Raw genomic sequence first — 22,991 nt, 5'->3', positions numbered from 1 at the left:
CAGAAAATTTGAGAATTCCACCATTTGGGCCTGCTCCACTATTCAGTGTGATCATAGCTAATCATCCAACTCTGTACTTTGTTCCTGCTTTCTCACCATAACCTTGGATCTCTTTAGTCATGGGATCTATACATAACACCTTCTTGAAAGCATTCAAAAGTTTGTCCTCAATCACTTTCTGTGATGGGCTCACTACTCCCTGGGTGAAGAAATTTCTCTTCATTTCAATCCTAAACTGTAACCCCTGGTTCTGGGTTCCCTGGTCGTCAGGAACATGCTTCTTGTATTTACGCTGACTAGTGCCTTTGGAATATTATAGATTACTATGACATTCCTTTCTCATTCTTCTAAACACCCATGAATATAGCCCTAAATGATTGTCTCTCTGTGTCAGTCTTGCCCTCCAAGGAATCAGTCTGAATGCATTTCCACCACAGCTGAAAGATAAGAATACAAATTCCAGGTGTGGTCTCGTCAAGATCTTAGGGCCTTCCCTACAACAAGGCATCCCTGTTCCTGTCCTCAAAGCCTCTCACTGTGGAGGCCAATGTGCCCTTTGCATTAAACAAAATCAGAAATTGCTGAAATAAGTCTCAACAGGTCAAGCAGCAAATGTGGAGAGAAACTAGAGTTAACTCTTTGGTTCCAGTGACACTTCTTCAGAACATTTGCCTCCCACCCAGCCTCTCCATAGGTGCTGTCAGACCTGCTGAGTTTTTCCAACTATTTCTGTTTTTGCTTCTGATTGCCAGCATTTATTTTTTAAACATTGTTGTGGGTCTTGAGTTACATATAGGCGAAAGACAGTAAGGATGATAGGTTTCCTTCCCTAAAGGACATTAGTGAATAATTAGTGCATTTTTATAACAATTAATAATGGCTTCACAATCACTTTTCTAGATTTGTTAATTTAATAGAACATTTTCCTTAGACTCTACATTGTAAGTCTAGCAACGTTTCCACTATATCATCATCATACAAGGCTGTGGACCAAGTGCTGGAAACTGGGATTAGAATAGTTAGGTGCTTGTCTTTGACTGCTGTAAAAAGTGAGGTCTGCAGATGCTGGAGATCAGAGCTGAAAATGTGTTGCTGGTTAAAGCACAGCAGGTCAGGCAGCATCCAAGGAACAGGAAATTCGACGTTTCGGGCCAGAGCCCTTCATCAGGATTTGACTGGTGTAGCCTCAATGGGCTAAAGGGCCTTTTACTGTCCCCTAGACTTCTAAGATTATATCTTGCCATTGTGTTTGTATCTGTATATAATGAAAGTATGAGATTTGTATTTTGTGGCTTTTCTAATTTTGAAAAGTAATAACATACTACTATAGGATTTCAAACATTCCCTTGAGTGGAAATAAACTTGCAAAATCATGGTGATAACAAGTCAGCATGGCTCTGTAAACATGAGGGAAATAATATCTATTTCCCTTTTGAATGTCTCCACTGTACCATCAGGCAGTACACTCCAGACCCTAAGCACTTGAAATGTTTTTCTTCTTGTCCCTTTTAATAGTTAATTTCAATTTGTGTTCTTGCACTCTTGATCGTTTTTACAGGTTGGAAAGTTTATCCATATTTATTCTGTCCAGACCTCTCCTGATTTTGAATATCCAGTCTCCTTTCCGAGGAAAATTGTATCAGTGTGTGTCATTCCTGTAACCATTCTCGTAATCGTCGTCACTCTTTCCAATATTTTCATATCCTTCATTCAGTGTGGCGCCTGTAATTCTATACAGCACTCCAGCACAGGTTAAACTTGTGTCTGTGTACAAGTTCAACATCAACACCTTGCTCTTGTTCCTTGTGCCTCGTTAATAAAGCCTCGTATACTATTGTTTTTAGATTAGATTACTTAGTGTGGAAACAGGTCCTTTGGCCCACCAAGTCCACACCGATTCGCTGAAGCACAACCCACCCATACCCCTACATTTACCCCTTACCTAACACTGCGGGCAATTTAGCATGGCCAATTCACCTGACCCGCACATCTTTGGACTGTGGGAGGAAACCCACGCAGACACGGGGAGAATGTGCAAACTCCACACAGTTAGTCACCTCAGGCGGGAATTGAACCCGGGTCACTGGCGCTGTGAGGCAGCATTGCTAACCACTGTGCCACTGTTCTGTTTTATTAACTGCCCTCTCAATCTGCCCTACTATCTTCAATAACCTATGCCAGTACACACTGAGGATCCTCTGCTCTGACACCCTCTTTAAAGTTTGCCCTTTTTGATTTGAACGAAGTCATTATATGCTTCATTGGAAAGTGTATCACCCTACATTTCACTTCATCTGTCATATATCCACCCATTTGTCCAGCACATCTGTCCTTGAAATTTTATGCTGTCCTCTTCACAGTTTACAATGCTTCCAAGTTTAGTTTCACTCGCAGTTTGAAATTATGCCCTGTGCCCAAAGGTGCAGATTATTAATATGTTGGTAAAACAATTACCAATTCGGTCTTGCAAGGAATTGGAACTTATTGACAAACCAAACTCCTTGTATTCAGAAACAGTTCTTCTGTGCAACACATTTCCTGCTTGTTTCATGCACTAGTGTTTTGCCAAGTAATTTTTAAGATCTCCAACTCTCAATTTTAGTGGCTGTCCCTTGCAAACCCATAGTGCCTTCCAATTTTAACTGAGTGCAAAATATATCATTTTTAAGTTTGTTAGTAAGTTAGCTGCTAAACACCAGGTGTCTTCACTCTACAAGAGCAGTTTATATATTCAAGATCTATTTCCAAGAAAAGAGTTCTACTTTAAAATCCAAAATTCTAATGGAGCAAAGTTAGAAAAAAAAAGTGAAACTCAACTAAATAAATGTTTCCTAGGGCCTGATGTATTCAATGCTTAGAAATTAAAGCAGCTTGAAATATGTAGCAAACATTTTGATTAATCTCTTCCAATTTTCTATCATTATTGTTCAAGTGGAATAAATGTTTCATAATTTACTGTGGTTTTGGAATCCTCCTGAAAGCATTTCTGTTTTTTGTTGTTCCTAGCCCCAGTCAGTGCAGGTGGCTGAGGTGGAATCTCCACCTCCGCCACCTCCAGAGGTGCTTCTCCCGAATACCTTGAAACCGGAGGAAGGCCTTGGCGTCTGGAAAAGTTGGGCAGAGACCAAGAATGCGGAGTTTGAGAAGGAGTCTGAGAACAGGCCAGCTCCCATTGGTAGTAAGTAGCATCACACCTGAAATAACACATCAAAGAATGTTGTCAAGCGGTGAAATGCAACAGTGTTTCAGGTTGGGGAGTGAGACTTTGGATATCTGGAGTTAAAAGTCTAAAGGGAAAACTTCAAACTCTGGTCAAAGATTCAATCCCTGTCCACTTGAGCCTGTTATGGTTTAGACCTGCCATCAAATATCTTCCTGCCTTTCTCAACTAAATGTTTGCTTAGAGCTCTGTAAGATAACGAGAGAACAAACACTCTACCCACAATCCCTATGGGGTAGCAGCATGGCTAAAAGTGCTCTGAAAGACTCAGCATTCCTGTGTGTGCCATACTTGCTGACTTGTTACATGGCTGTTGGCCTCAAGTTGCGCTTTTGAGTTTGCTCACTGCGCTCACATATATGATTATTCTGTTAACACATGAAGGGATTTTATATGAGCAGAATATCTTGATGACATTTCTCAAAAGAGGGAAATCTAAAAATTTGTTTCCAACAAATGTGGGTGTTTAATTTTATGTATTTCCAAAGCTCTAGCTGTGGTTATTGAAAAGTTCAGTGTTGAATTGTTTCCTTTAAAAGGACAAATCAATTGGGAAATTCAGAATAGTGGTGTCTCAGTTGTGTTAATGTTGAATGTATATGGAAGACACAGACCGATATCTTCCTGCCAAGCTCTCTGGAAGTCTGTGGTTGTGCATTCTTAGGTTAAATTTGTTCTTTTTTTTCCTGATGAAAACGGCTAACTGCTCTCTCCTTCATTGAACTCTGGCTTACCTTTTTATTTTTCACTATTTAATCTTCAGATAACTGGTATATTGTTTTGCCTTCTGGTTTACATGGGGCACAGTCCTGAACTATAAAGTTGAAAGCAGTTACAGCTTCCTTGCAGTGTTTTACATTAAAACAAATTGCTGTAAACCCAGAGTGTATAAGGAATCTTGCGTGCACACTGTTTCTTCAATCTTTGCTCGCTACTTTGATTAGAATTAATTGAAATCGAGGAAAAAAAGTCCTGCTGTGACTGTGTTTGCAAAGAGAAAACGTTAGCATGTGAGTGAAAACCATTTGCTGCTCCTTTTTTTTGTGGCCAGTGTTTTGGGGAAAACAAACCTTCCTGCCAAAATGTTGCCCTGACTTTTTCTCCCTTTTGGATGGTATAGATTCCACCTTTAGAAGAACCAGCATTTGGTGAGATGTGAAACGAATTCATGTATTTGTTCTGTTTAATTTCTGTAAAGAAGACCCATTCCCAGTGTACCCTGCACATCTATCTCAGTTGTGTGTCAAGTGATTTCAGCACTCTGACTCACTGACTTCTGTAGTCACATATATGCTGGCTAATAATGCCATTTTCTTCCCCTCCGAGGACGTCAGCCGTTGCGCTTCCAGGAAGATCTCCTGTCATCAGCTGTAGCAGAACTGAATTATGGGCTGTGTCTTATGCTAAAAGAAGCACGAAATCCAGAGGGTGAGGCATACAGCCCTGACATGGTGTACTACATATGTCTCTGCATACAAAAGGTACAACTTGTTGTCTGAATATGGCCATTGAAACCCTGAATTTTCAATCTCTGCTATTCAGTAAGATTTGATTGTCAGAATGGTCCATTTGTATGTATCTGTTTTTGAATGGGAAAGGATAGAGGATGCCAATTTTACTATTGGATTACAGTGGTTGCTTTCACATGACTGATGTTCCCAATGTATATATTATGATCCTAGACTGGACCACCATGTTTCTATTACAATCTGGTTAGTGACTATTCTTTAATTAAAATGAGAGATCCGGCTACGTATTTAAAGAATGAAACCACAAAATTCCACCTTTTAGAACAAATATTAAACTTTGTATAATAAAGTTGGAACAGCAATATAATGTAATATGTAAAAACTGAAAGAACTGTGGATGCTGTAAATCAGAAACAAAAACAGAAGTTGCTGGAAAAGCTCAGCAGGTTTGGCAGCACCTGTGAAGAGAAATCAAAGTTAACATTTTCATTCTTTGTTCTGAGGATGGGTCATCAGATCCAAAATGTTAACTTTGATCTCTCTTCACAGCTGCTGCCGGACTTGCTGAGCTTTTACAGCAACTTCTGCTCTTGTCTAATGTGCTATCTATATATTTTTTGTATAGATATTCTAACGTCCAGAATTAACATGAGGCAAACAGGGGTAACAAACTGGGATCGAACACCTTTTTTAAGGCGCATCAAATATATTGATCACATGTGGGAATTCACAAATATTCTCCGTATCCCTCCAGATGTTGATGACACAGTAGGTCATGAAGTCTTATTAAGAACTGAGATTGAGAGTCTTCACTTTTGATGAACTGGCGTCTTAATGCCTTCAAGAGCTGCTCAGTGATGGTTTGCTCATATTTTGGGTGGTCACCCTCCTTTCCTTGATTCTGTTGCCCTGGATTCTGGAAGCTGCACTTAAAGGGGCAACTCTTGCTTTTTGCACATGGCTACCTTCACCAAACTGATTAGATTAGATTAGATTAGACTTAGATTAGATTTAGTGTGGAAACAAGTCCACACCGACCCGCCGAAGCGCAACCCACCCATACCCCTACATTTACCCCTTACCTAACACTACGGGCAATTTAGCATGGCCAATTCACCTGACCCACACATCTTTGTGACTGTGGGAGGAAACCGGAGCACCCGGAGGAAACCCACGCAGACACGGGGAGAACGTGCAAACTCCACACAGTCAGTCGCCTGAGTCGGGAATTGAACCCGGGTCTCAGGCGCTGTGAGGCAGCAGTGCTAACCACCGTGCCGCCCACAATGTTGCACTTCGATTTTTCCCTGTGGTCTAACTTGTTGAGATGCATCACATGGCCATCTCGTGTGCACTGTACCCCCGTTGCGTTTTCGCCTACACCCAAACAAACTGGCCATTCACAAGACCATAATAAATAGGAGTGGAAGTGAGGCCATTCGGCCCATCGAGCCCACTCCACCATTCAATCATGCCTGATGGGCATTTCAACGCCACTTAACCACACTCTCACCGTATCCCTTAAATTCTTAATCTCGCAAAGAACTATCAATCTCTGCCTTGAAGACATTTAACATCCTGGCCTCAACTGTGCTCCGTGGCAGTGAATTCCACAGGCCCACCACTCTCTGGCTGAAGAAATGTCTCCTCATTTCCGTTCTAAATTGACCCCGTCTAATTCTAAGGCTATGCCCTCGAGTCCTAGAATCCCTGCCTGGCTGAAACAATTTCCCAGCGTCCACCCTTTCTAAGCCATGCATTATCTTCTAAGTTTCTATTAGATCTCCCCTCAACCTTCTAAACTCTAATGAATACAATCCTAGGATTCTTAGCTGTTCATCGTATGTTAGGCCTACTATTCCAGGGATCATCAGTGTGAATCCCTGCTCCAGTGCCAGTATGTCCTTCCTGAGATTTGGGGCCTAAAACTGGACACCGTATTCTAAATTGGGCCTAACCAGAGCTTTATAAAGTCTCGGTAGCACCTCACTGCTTTTACATTCCAACCCTCTTGAAATAAATGACAACATTACATTTGCTTTCTTAATCACGGTCTCAACCTGCAAGGTAACCTTTAGAGAATCCTCGACTAGCACTCCCAGATCCCTTTGTACTTTGGCTTTAGGAATTTTCTCACTGTTTAGAAAATAGTCCATGCCTGTGTTCTTTATCAAAGTGCAAGACCTGGCATTTGCTCATGTTGAATTTCATCAGCCATTTCCTGGACCACTCTCCTAATCTAAATCTTTCTGCAGCCTCCCCACTACCTCAGTCCTGCCTGCCTGTCCACCTAACTTCGTATCATCGGCAAACTTCGCCAGAATGCCTCCAGTCCCTTCATCCAGATCATTTATGTATGAAATTAATAGCTGTGACCGCAGCACTGAACCCTGCAGACCCCACTTGTCACCAGTTGCCATTCTGAAAAAGAACCTTTTATCCCAACTTTCTGCCTTCTGTCAGACGGCCAATCCTCAATCCATACTGTCGCTCACCTCAAACACCATGGGCCCTCACTTTACTCAGCAGCCTCCTGTGAGGCACCTTATCAAAGGCCTTTTGGAGGTCTAGATAGACCACATCCACTGGGTTTCCCTGGTCTAACCTCCTTGTTACCTTTTCAAAGAATTCTAACAGGTTTGTCGGGCATGATCTCCTCATACTAAATCCATGCTGACTTGTTCTAATTCGATCCTGCACTTCCAAGAATCTCATCCTTAACAGTGGATTCTAGAATTTTAAGTACAACAGAGGTTAGGCTAATCGGCCTATAATTTTCCAGCTCTCCTGCTTTGTGTTCCTGCTGCAAATTAACTTTTTATACAATTTACCTCGGCTCTTACTGTCAGCAGCATCTTTCCATTTCATGTGTTTATCCAGTATCCTGTCATCGTTGCACTGGAAGGATATCGGCCAAGCATAGGCAAAGTGGGACTTGTTTAGTTTGAGATTATTGTTGGCATGGACTGGTTGAACAATTGGGTCTGCCTCCATGTTCAGTGACTTAATGGCCACCTCCTGTGCTGCATTACCCAAACATTCTAAATGTCATCCATATTATTGTCTGTGGTAGAAAATTCCATATTCTCTCCATCAAATTTTAGAATCGTTACAGAAAGAGACCATTTGGCCCATCAAGTCTGCACCAACCCTCCAAAGAGCACACCCAGACCCTGATCTATAAGCTATCCATCTAGCCTGCACATCTTTGAATTTGGGGAGGAAGCCAGAGCATCTGCTGGAAACCCATGTAGAAGCAGGGAGAATATGAAAATTCCCCACAGACAGCCACTCGAGGCTGGAATTGAATTTGAGTCCCTGGTGCTGTGAGGCAGCAGTGCTAACCACTGAGCCAAAATACCATATCCTCAGCACCAGTTCTCCGGTGACTCTGATTTTCCCAAGTCCCTTCCATTTCCTGATTTATTGTTGCTTCCAGGATGTTACTCATATCCTCGATAGTGAAGCTCGGCCCCTAGTGGCTGGAAGAGGAAATGAAAGGAGGTAACCATAAATTCTGCAAGGAGAGGGAGTAAAGGAAGAATAGGATTGCATCTCGCTACACAAACACCAGGCAATGATCATCTCGAGTAAGGCATAATCTAATCACTACTCTTCGTGCCCTTGACATCCCTCACTATCAACGTCCTTGGGGTTACCAAAGACTCAGCTGTGCTCGCCACATAAACACAGTGGCAGGTCAGAGGCTAGGAGCACTGTAGCAAGTAATTCATCTTCTGACTGTCCACTATCTGTAAGGCACAAGTCAGGAATGTGATGGAATACTTCCCAGTTGGAGCTGTTGGATGGATGCAGCTCCAACAACACTCAAGAAGCTTGACACTATCCAGGACAAAATAGACCACTTAGAGTCATAGAGATGTACAGCACAGAAACCGATCCTTCGGTCCAACTTGTCCAAACCGACCAGATATCTTAAACAAATCTAGTCCCACTTTCCAGCATGCGGCCCACATCCTCCTCAACCCGTCTGATTCATGTACCCATCCAAATGTCTTTTAAATGTTATAAATGTACCAGCCTCCATCACTTCCTCTGGTACTTGCTTATCCTATGCATGAAAATGTTGCCCCTTAGGTCCTTTTTTAAATTTTTTCTCCTCTCACTAAACCTATGCCAGGGAAAACATCTGGACCATTTACCCTATCCATGCCCCTCATGATTTTCTAAACTTGTATACGGTCATCCTTCGATACTTTAGGGAAAAGAGTTCCAGTCTATTCGGGCTCTCCCTATATCTCACCACACCAACTCTTGATAGCAGCAGTGCTTATTAGTTAACAGATGAACTGCAGAAACTCCTCAAACCCACAAACAGTTTATTTGGACGGACAAGGACAACAGATATGTGAAAATATCTTCAAATTCCCCTCCAAGCCACTCACCATCCTCACTTGGAAATATATTGTTGTTCATTCGCTCTTGCTGGGTCAAAATCCTGGAATGCAGTTCCCAAGGGCACTATTGGTCAACTTATTGCTGTTGGATTGCAGTGCTTCAAGAAGGCAGCTCACTACTGCCTTGTCAAGGACAACTAGGTGTAGGCAATAGGCACTGGCCTAGCCAGTGATTTCCACGAGTGAAATTTTAAAAAAAAAAGTTCCCAGAGCAAATCCTTCCTGAGTGTATCCCACTGTGCCACCAGCTCTGTTGGGTCTGTCCTGCAAGTGAGGCAGAACATATCCAGGATGTTGATAGTGGTGTCTGGGACACAGTCATACTCATAAAATTGTACCTTTCAGACTATGGCTGAAAATGTGTTGCTGGTTGAAGCACAGCAGGTTAGGCAGCATCCAAGGAACAGGAAATTCGACATTTCGGGCCAGAGCCCTTCATCAGGAATCTTTCAGACTATGTCAGGCTGTTGCTTGACTAGTCTGTGAGAGAGTTCTTCCAATGTTGGCGCTAACCTTCACGTTATTGTGGGCATACTTTGTAAGGGCAGCAGGCCTGTCTCAGCTGTTGTCTTTCCCTGTACCAAGGTCAATATCAGGTGGTCCATCTGGTTTTGATTTTCTAAGACTCTCTCGCGATTGATATATCCAAGTGGCCTGCTTGGCCATTTCAAAGAGCAGTTGAGAGTCAACCTCATTATTGAGAGTCTGGAGTCCTGTCTAGGCCGTACCAGGTGAGGGTGGCAGATTTCTTTCCCTGAAAGACATTATTTAGCCTGGTGGGTTTATGCACATGTACAGATAACAGAAGTATTACATGTATGTACTGCCATTTTATGGAAAATATCTCATTTATTTCACTGTTTATATTTTATTTTTCAGTACCTATTTGAAAATGGCAGGGTGGATGATATATTTTCAGATATCTATTATACAAAGTTTACAGAGAGGCTACAAGACGTGTTGAAAGACTGGCAACCCCAGGTCAGCTCTATGGGTAAGTGAATTTCTGTCAGGGAACACAGATGGATATGGCCAACCTTTTAGGCAATAGAATTGTAGTTTTTGTTTCTTAAAACAGTATTTACTGAAAAAATAACTCTGTTGAAAGCATTTTATTCATACTTGAGGAATAAGAGAATGATGAGGGAGAAGGTAGGGCCGATCAGGGATAGCGGAGGGAACTTGTGCATGGAGTCTGAGCAGATAGGGGAAGCCCTAAACGAGTTTTTTGGTTCGGTTTTCACCAAGGAAAGGGAACTTGTTGTAAATGAAAACTTAGAGGAGCTGTGATGTAGTCTTGACCAGATCAAGATTGAGGAAGCCTGATGTGCTAGAAATTTTGGAAAACATTAAGATTGATAAGTCCCCATGGCCAGACCAGATTTATCCTAGGCTGCTCCAGGAAGCAAGAAAGGAGGTTGCTAAGCCACTGGCGAGGATATTTGCCTCCTCCCTCTCCACAGGAGTTGTACTGGAGGATTTGAAGGAGGCAAATGTTGTTCCTCTTTTCAAGAAGGGTAATAGGGAAATCCCTGGTAATTACAGACCAGTCCGTCTCACGTCTGTGGTCAGCAAAATTTTGGAAAGAATTCTGAGGGATAGGATGTTTGACTATTTGGCAAAGCATAGTGTGGTTAAAGGCAGTCAGCATGGCTTTGTGAGGGGCAGGTCATACCTCACAAATCTTATTGAGTTCTTTGAGGAGGTGTTGAGACAGGTCAATGACGTTTGAGCACTGGATGTGGTGTATATGGACTTCAGCAAGGCATTTGATAAGGTTCCCCATGGTAGGCTCATTCATAAAGTCAGGAAGTATGGGATACAAGGAGATTTGGCTATCTGGATTCAGAATTGGTTGGCTGACAGAAGGCAGAGAGTGGTTGTAGGTGGAAAGTATTCTGCCTGGAGGTCAGTGTTGAGTGGGGTCCTGCAGGGCTTTGTTCTTGGGCCTCTGCTCTTTGTAGTTTTTACAAATGACTTGGATGAGGAGGTTGAGGGGTAGATTAGTACATTTGCAGGTGACACAAAGGTTGGAGGTGTTGTCGATAGTATACAGGGCTACTGCAGGCTGCAGTGTGACATAGACAGGATGCAGAGGTGGGCTGAGAAATGGCAGATGGAGTTCAACCTGGATAGATGTGAAGTGATGTATTTTGGAAGGTCAAACTCGAATGCTGAATATAGGCTTAAAGACAGGACGCTTGGCAGTGTGGAGGAACAGAGGGATCTGGGTGCTCAAAAGCATAGATCCCTTAAAGTTGCCACCCAAGTGGATAGGGTTGTTAAGAAAGCATGTGGTGGTTTGGCTTTCATTAACAGGGGGATCAAGTTTAAGAGCCACAAGGCTTTGCTGCAGCTCTACAAGTCCTTGGTGAGACCACACTTGGAATATTGTGTCCAGTTCTACTATAGGAAGGATACAGGGGCTTTGGATACGGTGCAGAGAAGGTTTACCAGGATGCTGCCTGGACTGGAGGGCTTGTCTTATGAAGAAAGGTTGAATAAACTCGGACTTTTCTCTTTGGAGAGAAGGAGGAAGAGAGGAGACCTGATCGAGGTGTACAAGATAATGAGAGGTATGGATAGAGTCAATAGCCAGTGACTTTTCCCCAGGGCAAGATTGACTGGTATGAGGGGTCATAGTTTGAAGATATTAGGAGGAGGGTAGGTTCTTTACGCAGAAAGCTGTGAATGCATGGAATGTATTGTCACCTGTAGTGGTGGAAGCAGAGTCATTAGGGACATTAAGTGACTGCTGGACATGCACGTGGATAGCAATGAGTTGAGGGGTGCTAAGGTTAAGTTATTATATTTTTACATTAGGATTAAACCTCAGCACAACTTCGTGGGCCAAAGGGCCTGTTCTGTGCTGTATGTTTCTATGTTCTATGAGAGACATGCTCAAGTGGCATTTGGCAGGTTTTCATGTGCTATCACCTGAGTAGACTGTAGTTTACATTTCAGCACAACATGTTTGGATTAGGGGTAAGATTGAAAGCTTATCTCTTGAATGTGCTAGCTGCATTTTGAATATGCATATAGACTTAAGAAAGAAGTACGCTGTTTAAAAAGGGTGGTAAGGACAAGCCAGGGAACTATAGACTAGTGAGCCTGATGTCAATGGTGGGCAAATTGTTGGAGAGAATCCTGAGGGTCAGGATGTACATGTGTTTGGAAAGGCAAGGACTAATTAGGGATAGTCAGCATGGCTTTGTGCATGAGAAATCATGGTTCACAAACTTGATTGAGTTTTTTTTTGAAGTAACAAAGAGGATTGATGGAGGCAGAGCAGTAGATGTGATCTATATGGACTTCAGTAAGGCTTTCAACAAGGTTCCCCATGGGAGACTGGTTAGCAAGGTTAGATCTCACGGAATAGAGGGAGAACTAGCCATTTGGATACAGAACTGGCTCAAAGGTAAAAGACAGGGTGGTGGTGGAGGGTTGCTTTTCAGACTGGAGGCCTGTGACCAGTGGAGTGCCACAAGGATCGGTGCTGGTTCCTCTACTTTTTGTCATTTACATAAATGATTTGGATGTGAGCATAAGTGGTACGGTTAATAAGTTTGCAGATGACACCAAAATTGGAGATGTGGTGGACAGCGAAAAGGGTTACCTCAGTTTACAACAGGATCTTGACCAGATGGGCCAATGGGCTGAGAAGTGGCAGATGGAGTTTAATTTAGATAAATTTGAGTTGCTGCATTTTGGGAAAGCAAATCTTAGCAGGACTTGAACACTTAATGGTAAGGTCCGAGCGAGTGTTGCTGAACAAAGAAACCTTGGAGTGTAAGTTCATAGCTCCTTGAAAGTGGAGTCTCAGGTAGATAGGATAGTGAAGAAGGCATTTTGTATGCTTTCCTTTATTGGTCAGAGTATTGAGTACAGGAGTTGGGAGGTCATGTTGTGGCTGTACAGGACATTAGTTAGGTCTCTGTTGGAATATTGTGTGCAATTCTGGTCTTCCTATCGGAAAGATGTTGTGAAACTTGAAAGGGTTCAGAAAAGATTTACAAGGATGTTGCCAGGGTTGTAGGATTTGAGCTACAGGGAAAGGCTGAACAGGCTGGGGCCGTTTTCCCTGGAGCATCAGAGGCTGAGGGGTGACCTGATAGAGGTTTACAAAATTATGAGGGGCATGGATAAGATAAATAGACAAAGTCTTTTCCCTGGGGTGGGGGAGTCCAAAACTAGAGGGCATAGGGGGTGAGGGGAAAGATATAAAAGAGACCTAAGGGGCAACTTTTTCACACAGAGGGCGGTACGTGTATGGAATGAGCTGCCAGAGGATGTGGTGGGGGCAGATACAATTACAACATCTAAGAGGCATTTGGATGGGTATGTGAATAGGAAGGGTTTGGAGAAAGAACTGTGGATGCTGGAAATCTGAAAGAAAAATAGATTGCTGGAAAATCTCAGCAGGTCTGGCAGCATCTGTGGAGAGTAATCAGAGTTAACATTTCAAGTCAAGTGACCCTTTTTCAGAACATTGAAGAAGGGCTTCTGAAGAAGGGTCACTGGACCGGAAACATTAGCTCTGATTTCTCTTCACAGATGTTGCCAAACTGGCTGGATTTTTCAGCAATTTGTATTTGTGTTCCTTTTTGAGGATAATTTGTTTTTTAAAAAATGCCTCTTATTTCAACTTCACAGTGGCGCTTTTGTTAACTGCATCTTTTTGTTCTGTGTTGTAACTGTTAATTCAACAACTGGATTGAGAACTGACTGCATTCTGTCTGGAATAAGACTGTTAATCAAACATTTAGGACAGCATTTGACATTTGCAGCATATCTGGGAGTTTAGTATTCGTGCCAAATAGTTTGTCAAGTCTGAGTATTATATCATATGCTTAACAGGTTACATGATCCCCAGCCACATCACAGAGGAGATGTTGTGGGAATGCAAGCAACTTGGTGCTCATTCACCTTCCACCCTCCTTACAACTCTCATGTTCTTCAACACCAAGTGAGTTCCCTTTAAGTTATTTAACCCTGAAATACTTTATTATTTATTTATTTCGGATGTGAAGTGCCTGTGTGGAAAGTTTCCTAGTTTTCTCTCCAATGTTATGAACTGTTGATGATTTTAGCATTTTATTGCTGTAAAAACTTTCTGTTTCTTTTAAAATTCACCTGTGGGATGTGGGTGTTGCTGGCTAAGCCAGCATTGATTGTTCATCCCTAGATGCAGTTGGGATTCTGGATTGAAATGGGGAAAGAACTGTTTTAAAACCAGGCATTGCACGGTTTGCTGCTTAGTTTGATAGCGAATAACAATGCCGTTTATAATTGGAAGTAAACGTCCTCCTGTAACAAAAGATAGCATCCCTTAGGCACCAATGGTAAGAGTTCAAAGTTTGAGCGAAGATTTGTAGCTCGGGTGCTCGTCGTTGTGGTTCTGTTCGCCGAGCTGGAAGTTTTTGTTGCAAACGTTTCGTCCCCTGGCTAGGCGACATCATCAGTGCTTTGGAGCCTCCTGCGAAGCGCTTCTTTGATGTTTCTTCCGGTATTTATAGTGGTCTGTCCTTGCCGCTTCCGGTTGTCAGTTTCAGCTGTCCGCTGTAGTGGTTGGTATATTGGATCCAGGTCGATGTGTTTGTTGATGGAGTTTGTGGATGAATGCCATGCCTCTAGGAATTCCCTGGCTGTTTTCTGTCTGGCTTGCCCTATGATAGTAGTGTTGTCCCAGTCGAATTCATGTTGCATGTTGTCTGCGTGTGTGGCTACTAGGGATAGCTGGTCGTGTCGTTTCGTGGCTAGTTGATGTTCATGGATGCGGATTGTTAGCTGTCTTCCTGTTTGTCCTATATAGTGTTTTGTGCAGTTGTTGCATGGTATTTTGTATACTACATTAGTTTTGCTCATGTTGGGTATCGGGTCCTTCGTTCTAGTAAGTTGTTGTCTGAGCGTGGCTGTTGGTTTGTGTGCCGTTATGAGCCCTAAGGGTCGCAGTAGTCTGGCTGTCAGTTCTGAAACGCTCCTGATGTATGGTAGTGTGGCTAGTCCTCATGGTTGTGGCATGTCCTCGTTCCGTGGTCTTTCTCTTAGGCATCTGTTGATGAAGTTGCGCGGGTATCCGTTTTTGGCGAATACCTTGTATAGGTGTTCCTCTTCTTTTTGCAGTTCTGGTGTACTGCAGTGTGTTGTAGCTCTTTTTGAATAGTGTCCTGATGCAGCTTCGTTTGTGTGTTGGGGTGGTTACTTTCATAGTTTAGGACTTGGTCTGTGTGTGTTGCTTTCCTGTATACCCTCGTGGTAAATTCTCCGTTCGGTGTTCTCTGTACTATCACGTCTAGGAATGGGAGTTGGCTGTCCTTTTCTTCTCTCGTGAATCGGATTCAACCCAAACTCTGGGTCAGATATGTCGATGACACCTTTGTAATCATCAAAAACACGGAAATAGAAAAAACACACCGGATCATCAACGCCACACTCACAGGAATCCGATTCACGAGAGAAGAGGAAAAGGATAGCCAACTCCCATTCCTAGACGTGATAGTACAGAGAACACCGAACGGAGAATTCACCACAAGGGTACACAGGAAAGCAACACACACAGACCAAGTCCTAAACTATGAAAGTAACCATCCCAACACACACAAACGAAGCTGCATCAGGACACTATTCAAAAGAGCTACAACACACTGCAGTACACCAGAACTGCAAAAAGAAGAGGAGGAACACCTATACAAGGTATTCGTCAAAAACGGATACCCGCGCAACTTCATCAACAGATGCCTAAGAGAAAGACCACGGAACGAGGACATGCCACAACCAAAAGGACTAGCCGCACTACCATACATCAGGAGCATTTCAGAACTCACAGCCAGACTACTGCGACCCTTAGGGCTCATAACGGCACACAAACCAACAGCCACGCTCAGACAACAACTTACTAGAACGAAGGACCCGATACCCAACATGAGCAAAACTAATGTAGTATACAAAATACCATGCAAGAACTGCACAAAACACTATATAGGACAAACAGGAAGACAGCTAACAATCCGCATCCATGAACATCAACTAGCCACGAAACGACACGACCAGCTATCCCTAGTAGCCACACACACAGACAACAAGCAACATGAATTCGACTGGAACAACACTACTATCATAGGGCAAGCCAGACAGAAAACAGCCAGGGGATTCCTAGAGGCATGGCATTCATCCACAAACTCCCATCAACAAACACATCGACCTGGATCCAATATACCAACCACTACAGCGGACAGCTGAAACTGACAACCGGAAGCGGCAAGGACAGACCACTATAAATACCGGAAGAAACATCAAAGAAGCGCTTCGCAGGAGGCTCCAGAGCACTGATGATGTCGCCTAGCCAGGGGACGAAACGTTTGCAACAAGAACTTCCAGCTCGGCGAACAGAACCACAACAACCAATGGTAAGAAGTAGAACAATAGGGTTAATGATCCAAACTGTTTCCTTAATAGGAGTTTCTGTGTGACACTTAATTTTTGATTTAAATAAAACCAATATCTGCATATTTATTAGTTTCAAATAAATGCGCAAAGCAAAACCTTTTTATCTTTGGCTGATTTCTAGTGTTGATGTAGAAATATAAAATGTGTTGACTTTTTTTATGAAAGGCTTATTAATTCTTATAGTCTAAACAAGGTCCCACAGGGTTCCTAAATCCACCAGTTTACGGAATGCTAAACGAACTGCTGCATGGCAAGTTCCTGAAAATCTGAGAATCATTGTACCTATAAAATGACATTTCATACAAGAATGATACTGTGAACCAGAAAAGCTGCTTATGTCGTCAGTGCCGTTGTTTGAAAACAAGAAACATTTATGGAATTCTGAAATATAACCAGTTTCCTGTACCATCAGGACTGTACCAACTATAGATTTTAGTCTTCAATCTTTTGTTTTAATACATTGTCTAGTTACTGTTTATGCTACACTATGTCATTCTCCTCCCTTGAGTAGAATGTTGATTTCATTTCCACCTTAGCTTAGAGGTTACCTTTGGTGCATGATTAGTTTGTGTTTGGGAAGCAAATGGTCTGTTTCTTGCAAACTGTTTGGGACCAGAATTAGGAATTTATTTTTAACGGAGCCTGACTCTCTCTTTCTATTAAGGTACTTCTTGTTGAAGACTGTAGAACAACACATGAAACTGGCGTTCTCAAAAGTGGTGCGACAAACAAAGAAAAACCCTCTGAATCCCAAGGATAAAAGCACAAGTATTCGCTACCTGAAAGCATTGGGCTTACACCAAACAGGACAGAAAGGTCAGTGACTTCTGACTTTAAGCTGTTAACCATATAACAGAGCAGCAGAAAAGGAATTGAAGAAAATATTTGCACCTTCTTGGGTCTAAAGTATATAAAAGCAAAATATTGGTGATATCTGTGAACACATTGAGCATGTATTGTGTCTGTCTGAGAAAGGCAGATTAGCACTGCAGATGAAACCTTTAGCAAAGCAGGAATGATATTCTCCATGACCAGGGAATTTAGAATAAGTAATCACAGTCTTAAGGATAAAGGGTAGGTCTTTTAGCACAGAAATGAGAAATATCTTCAAAGTTTGTGAGAAGATTTGTAGCTCGGGTGCTCATTGTGGTTCTGTTCGCCGAGCTGGGAATTTGTGTTGCAGACATTTCGTCCCCTGTCTCGGTGACATCCTCCGTGCTTGGGAGCCTCCTGTGAAGCGCTTCTGTGATGTTTCCTCTGGCATTTATAGTGGTTTGAATCTGCCGCTTCCGGCTGTCTGTTGCAGTGGTCAGTATATTGGGTCCAGGTCGATGTGCTTATTGATTGAATCTGTGGATGAGTGCCATGCCTCTAGGAATTCCCTGGCTGTTCTCTGTTTGGCTTGTCCTATAATAGTAGTGTTGTCCCAGTCGAATTCATGTTGCTCGTCATCTGCATGTGTGGCAACTAAGGATAGCTGGTCGTGTGGTTTCATGGCTAGTTGGTGTTCATGGATGCGGATCGTTAGCTGTCTTCCTGTTTGTACTATATATTGTTTTGTGCAGTCCTTGCATAGGATTTTGTACACTACATTGGTTTTGCTCATGCTGGGTATTGGGTCCTTCGTTCTGGTGAGTTGTCTGAGAGTGGCTGTTGGTTTGTGTGCTGTTATGCGTCCTAGTGGTCGCAGTAGTCTGGCTGTCAGTTAGGATATGCTCCTGATGTATGGTAGTCTGGCTAGTCATTTGGGTTGTGACGTGTCCTCGTTCAGTTGTCTTTCCCTTAGGCATCTGTTGATGAAATTGCGCGGGTATCCGTTTTTGGCGAATACATTGTATAGGTGTTCTTCTTCCTCTTTTTGCAGTTCTGGTGTACTGCAGTGTGTTGTGGCCCTTTTTGAATAGTGTCTTGATGCAACTTCTTTTGTGTGAATTTGTGTTGTGAGCAAAACCAATGTAGCGTACAAAATCCCATGCAAGGACTGCACAAAACACTACACAGGACAAACAGGAAGACAGCTAACGATCTGCATCCATGAACACCAACTAGCCACGAAACAACACGACCAGCTATCCTTAGTAGCCCCACACGCAGATGACAAGCAACATGAATTCGACTGGGACAACACTACTATTATAGGACAAGCCAAACAGAGAACAGCCAGGGAATTCCTAGAGGCATGGCACTCATCCACAGATTCAATCGATAAGCACATCGACCTGGACCCAATATACCGGCCACTGTAGCGGACAGCTGGAACTGACAACCGGAAGCGGCAGATTTCAAACCACTATAAATGCCGGAGGAAAGATCACAGAAGCGCTTCACAGGAGGCTCTCAAGCACTGAGGATGTCACCGAGACAGGGGATGAAACGTCTGCAACACAAATTCCCAGCTCAGCGAACAGAACCACAATAACAAGAAATATCTTCACCCAGAGAGTGGTGAGCCTGTGGAATTCTGTGCCACAGAAAGTGGTTGAGGCCAAAATGCAATGTTTTCAAGAAGGAGATAAGACATATTTCTTGGGGCTGAAGGGATCAAAGGATCTGTTGGAAAGCAGGAGCAGGGTAGTGAGTTGGGTGATCAGCCATGATCATTGTGTGGCACAGTGACTCAAAGGCCCAAATGGCCTTTTTCTGTTCCTGTGTAAAACACTAAGCTGTTTCAATTGCTCAATTACAAGAACTTTGTTTTGTACTTCATTTCACGCCTGCAATCTCTGCCCAAACGTTAATCAGAGAAACACTGATCCTTTGCTACCTCAGTGCTAAAGATTTGCAGAGTATTGTGAAATTCATAAAGATTTGCTGAGTAATATTCATAATTAGCCTGATCCTATACTGAGTAGTACGAAACTGAATAATGCCAGTGTCAGATTGTGTGAGAAGAAATACAAGTGGCTTTTTTTTTGTGTGGGATGATGATGATGGATGTAGAGGTCTTATTGCTAGACTAGTAATCCAGCATCCCAGCAAATGCTCTGGGTTCAGTTCCTACCACAGCAGCTTCCCTGTCAGGACAGAAAACTGACCTTGTAGAGGTGCTGATGCTGTGGGGTGGGGGAGGAGGAAGAGGTTGTATGTTGCGTAGGAGTCTTCTACTTTGGCATCAGGTCAAACATGGGAATGAAAAACCTGCAGATTTACCAATAACAATTTTTCGATTGCCAATTGGCCATCTGTCCTTTACATAAGAAGCAGGACTAATCCAGTCTGGCCAGTTATGGCCCCATCAGTCTACTTTCAATCATCAGTAAAGTGATGTACTGGAAAAGCACAGCCGGTCAGGCCGTATCTGAGGAGCATGAGAATTGACATTTCACGCATAAGCTGTTCATCAGGAATCGCTTTACTGATGATTGAGAGTAGACTGATCCAGCCGGAACTGGCCAGATTGGATTTGTCCTGCTTGTTGTGTACAGGACATGGATGGGCAATTGGTAATATTGTTGGGTAGATGCCAGTGTAGAAACTGCACTGGAACTGCTTGGCTAGGGGAGCAAAAAGTTCTGGAGCACATGTCTTCAGTACTACTGCTGGAATATTGTTATGGCCCATAGCCTTTACAGTATCCTGTGCCTCCAGCTGTTTCTTCAGCCAATTCATTTCACTCCACATGATATGAAGATTAGGTATCTGTAATGTTAGGATCACTGGAAGACTTTTCCAGCACCCCACACTCAGCTGTAATCTCCAGCATCTGCAGTCCTCACTTTGGCCATTTGAGGACTTGTCTCCTGAGGTAGCAAGGGCTGAGGTTAGAAACAGAAAAGGAGAGGTCACCCCCCTTGAGAGTTTTCTATAAGCCTCTGAATAGTTCCAAAGATGTAGAGGAAAAGGTAGCAAAGATATTTCTGGATAGGAGTGAGAGGTAACAGGGTAGTTGTTATGGCGGCTTTAACTTTGCAAATATTGAATGGAAATACAATAGTTAGAATACTTCAGATGGGTCAGTTTTTGTCAAATTTGCAGAAGGGTTTTCTGACACAGTATGGAGACAGGCCAACAAGGGGTGAGGACACATTGGATGTGGTACTGGGTAATGAACTTGGCCAGGTGTTAGATTTGTAGGTAAGTAAGCACTTTGGTGATGGTGACCACAATTCAGTTATGTTTACTTTCAAATGGAAAGAGATAGGTATATAATGCAGTGCAAGGGTTATTGTTGGGGGCAAGAAATTGTGATTTGGCAAGATTTAGGATGCATAGGTTGGGGAAGGAAACTGCAGGGAATGGGCACAATTGAAATGAGCTTGTTTAAGGACAGTTACTGCGTGTCCTTGATAAGTATGTAACTGTCAGGCAGGGAGGAAGTGGTTGAGTGAGGGAGCCGTGGTTTGCTAAAGAAGTTGAATCTCTTTTCAAGAGGAAGAAAAAGGCTGAGTTAGGGCACTTGAGAGTTATAAGTTAGCCAGAAAAGACCGAAAGAGAGAGCTAAGAGGAGCCAGGAGAGGACATGAGAAGTCGTTGGCAGATAGGATCAAGGAAATCCTTAAAGCTTTCTATAGGTATATCAGGGATAAAAGAATGACAAGAATAAGATTAGGGCAATTCAAGGATAGTAGTAAGAAGTTGTGTGTGGAGTCAGGAGATAGGGGAAGCACTAAATGAAAACTTTTCATCAGTATTCACACTGGACAAAAGCAAAGTCGTCAAGGAGAGTACTGAGATACAGGCTACTAGACTAGACAAGATTGAGATTCACAAGGAGGAGATGTGCAATTCTGGAAATTGTGAAAATAGATAAGTCCCTGGACCGGATGGGATTTATCCTAGGATTCTGTGGGAAGCCAGGGAGGAGATTGCAGAGCCTTTGGCCTTCATCTTTATCGTCATTGTCTACAGGAATAGTGCTGGAAGACTGGAGGACAGCAAATGTTGTCCCTTTGTTCAAGAAAGGGAGTAGAGACAACCCTGGTAATTGTAGACCACAGAGCCTCACTTTTGATTGTGGGTAAAGTGTTGGAAAAGAAATAGGATTTATAATCGAGAGAGAAATAAGTTGATTAGGGATAGTCAACACAGTTTTGTGAAGGGTAGGTTGTGCCTCACAAACCTTTTATTGAGTTCTTTGAGAAGGTGACCAGACAGGTGGATGAGGGTAAAGCGGTTGATGTGGTGTATATGGATTTCAGTAAGGCATTTGATAAGGTTCCCCACGGTAGGCTATTGCACAAAATACAGAGACATGGGATGAAGGGTGGTTTGTCAGTTTGGATCAGAAATTGGCTAGCTGAAAGAAGACAGAAGGTGGTGGTTGATGGGAAATGTTCATCCTGGAGTTCAGTTACTAGTGGTATAGTGCAAAGATCTGTTTTGGGGTCATTGCTGGTTGTCATTTTTATAAATGACCTGGATGAGGGCGTGACAGGATGGGTTTGTAAATTTGCAAATGACACTAAGGTCGGTGGAGTTGTCGATAGTGCTGAAGGGTGTTGTAGGTTACGGAGAGATATAGATGAGCTGCAGAACTGGGCTGAGAGGTTGCAAATGGAGTTTAATGTGGAAAAATGTGAGATTCTCTTTGGAATGAGCAATAGGAATAAACAGTACTGGGCTAATGGTAAGATTCTTGGTAGTGTAGATGGACATGAGATCTGTGTCCGTGTTCATAAATCCCTGAAAGTTGCCACCCAGGTTAATAGTTGTTAAGAAGGCATATGGTTTGTTAGCTTTTATTGGTAGGGGATTGAGATTCAGAACCATGAGGTCATGTTGCAGTTGTACAAAACTCTGGTGCAACTGCACCTGGAGTGTTGCGTTTAGTTCTGGTCATCACAATATAGGAAGGATATGGAAGCTTTGGAAAGGGTACATAGGCAATTTACTAGGATGTTGCCTGGTATGAAGGGAAGGTCTTATGAGGAAAGGCTGCATGACTTGAGTCTGTTTTCGTTTGAGAGAAGGTTGAATGGTGACTTAATTGAGACCTATAATTGGAGGCTTAAATAGGGTGGACAGTGAGAGCCTTTTTCCTCAGATGGTGATGGCTAGCACGAGGGGTGATAGATATAGGACAGATGTTAGAGGTAGTTTCTTTACTCAGTAGTAAGGTGTGGAACACACTGCTTGCAACAGCAGTAGACTCACCAACATTAAGGGCATTTAAATGGTCATTGGACAAACAATGGATGAAAATGAAATAGTGTAAGATAAGTAGGCTTCAGATTGGTTCCACAAGTCGACACCACGTTGAGGGCTGAAGGGCCTGTGCTGCGCAGCAATGTTCTACATTCTCGAAGCTGAACTGGCCATGTAAAAACAGTGGCTATGAGAGGATATCAAAGGATTTTCTTTATATTCATGCATGGCATGTGGGCATCACTAATTATGCCAGCATTTATTGGCCATGTCCAATTGTCCAGAGAGCAGTTAAGATTCAACCACAGTGTTGTGCATCTGGAGTGTAGGCTAGGCCAGGTAAGGATGGCAGAG

General features: G+C 42.9%; 1 protein-coding gene across 2 annotated transcripts in view; it reads left to right on the top strand.

The window, feature by feature from the left end:
• Nucleotides 1-22,991, top strand: part of LOC132822205 (transcriptional regulator QRICH1-like) — a 76,711-nt gene that overhangs the window by 38,472 nt on the left and 15,248 nt on the right. For both annotated transcript variants that reach the window (XM_060835282.1, XM_060835280.1), the window contains exons 4-8: nt 3,007-3,178; nt 4,547-4,701; nt 9,987-10,101; nt 13,965-14,073; nt 17,218-17,369. In XM_060835282.1, coding sequence (XP_060691265.1) covers nt 3,007-3,178; nt 4,547-4,701; nt 9,987-10,101; nt 13,965-14,073; nt 17,218-17,369 — 703 coding nt within the window. The remainder of the gene's footprint in view (nt 1-3,006; nt 3,179-4,546; nt 4,702-9,986; nt 10,102-13,964; nt 14,074-17,217; nt 17,370-22,991) is intronic.

The sequence above is a fragment of the Hemiscyllium ocellatum genome, chromosome 14, assembly GCF_020745735.1.
Source record: "Hemiscyllium ocellatum isolate sHemOce1 chromosome 14, sHemOce1.pat.X.cur, whole genome shotgun sequence".
Lineage (NCBI taxonomy): Eukaryota > Metazoa > Chordata > Chondrichthyes > Orectolobiformes > Hemiscylliidae > Hemiscyllium > Hemiscyllium ocellatum.
Note: the sequence above shows the minus strand (reverse complement) of the source record. Positions and strands in the feature narration are given on the sequence as shown.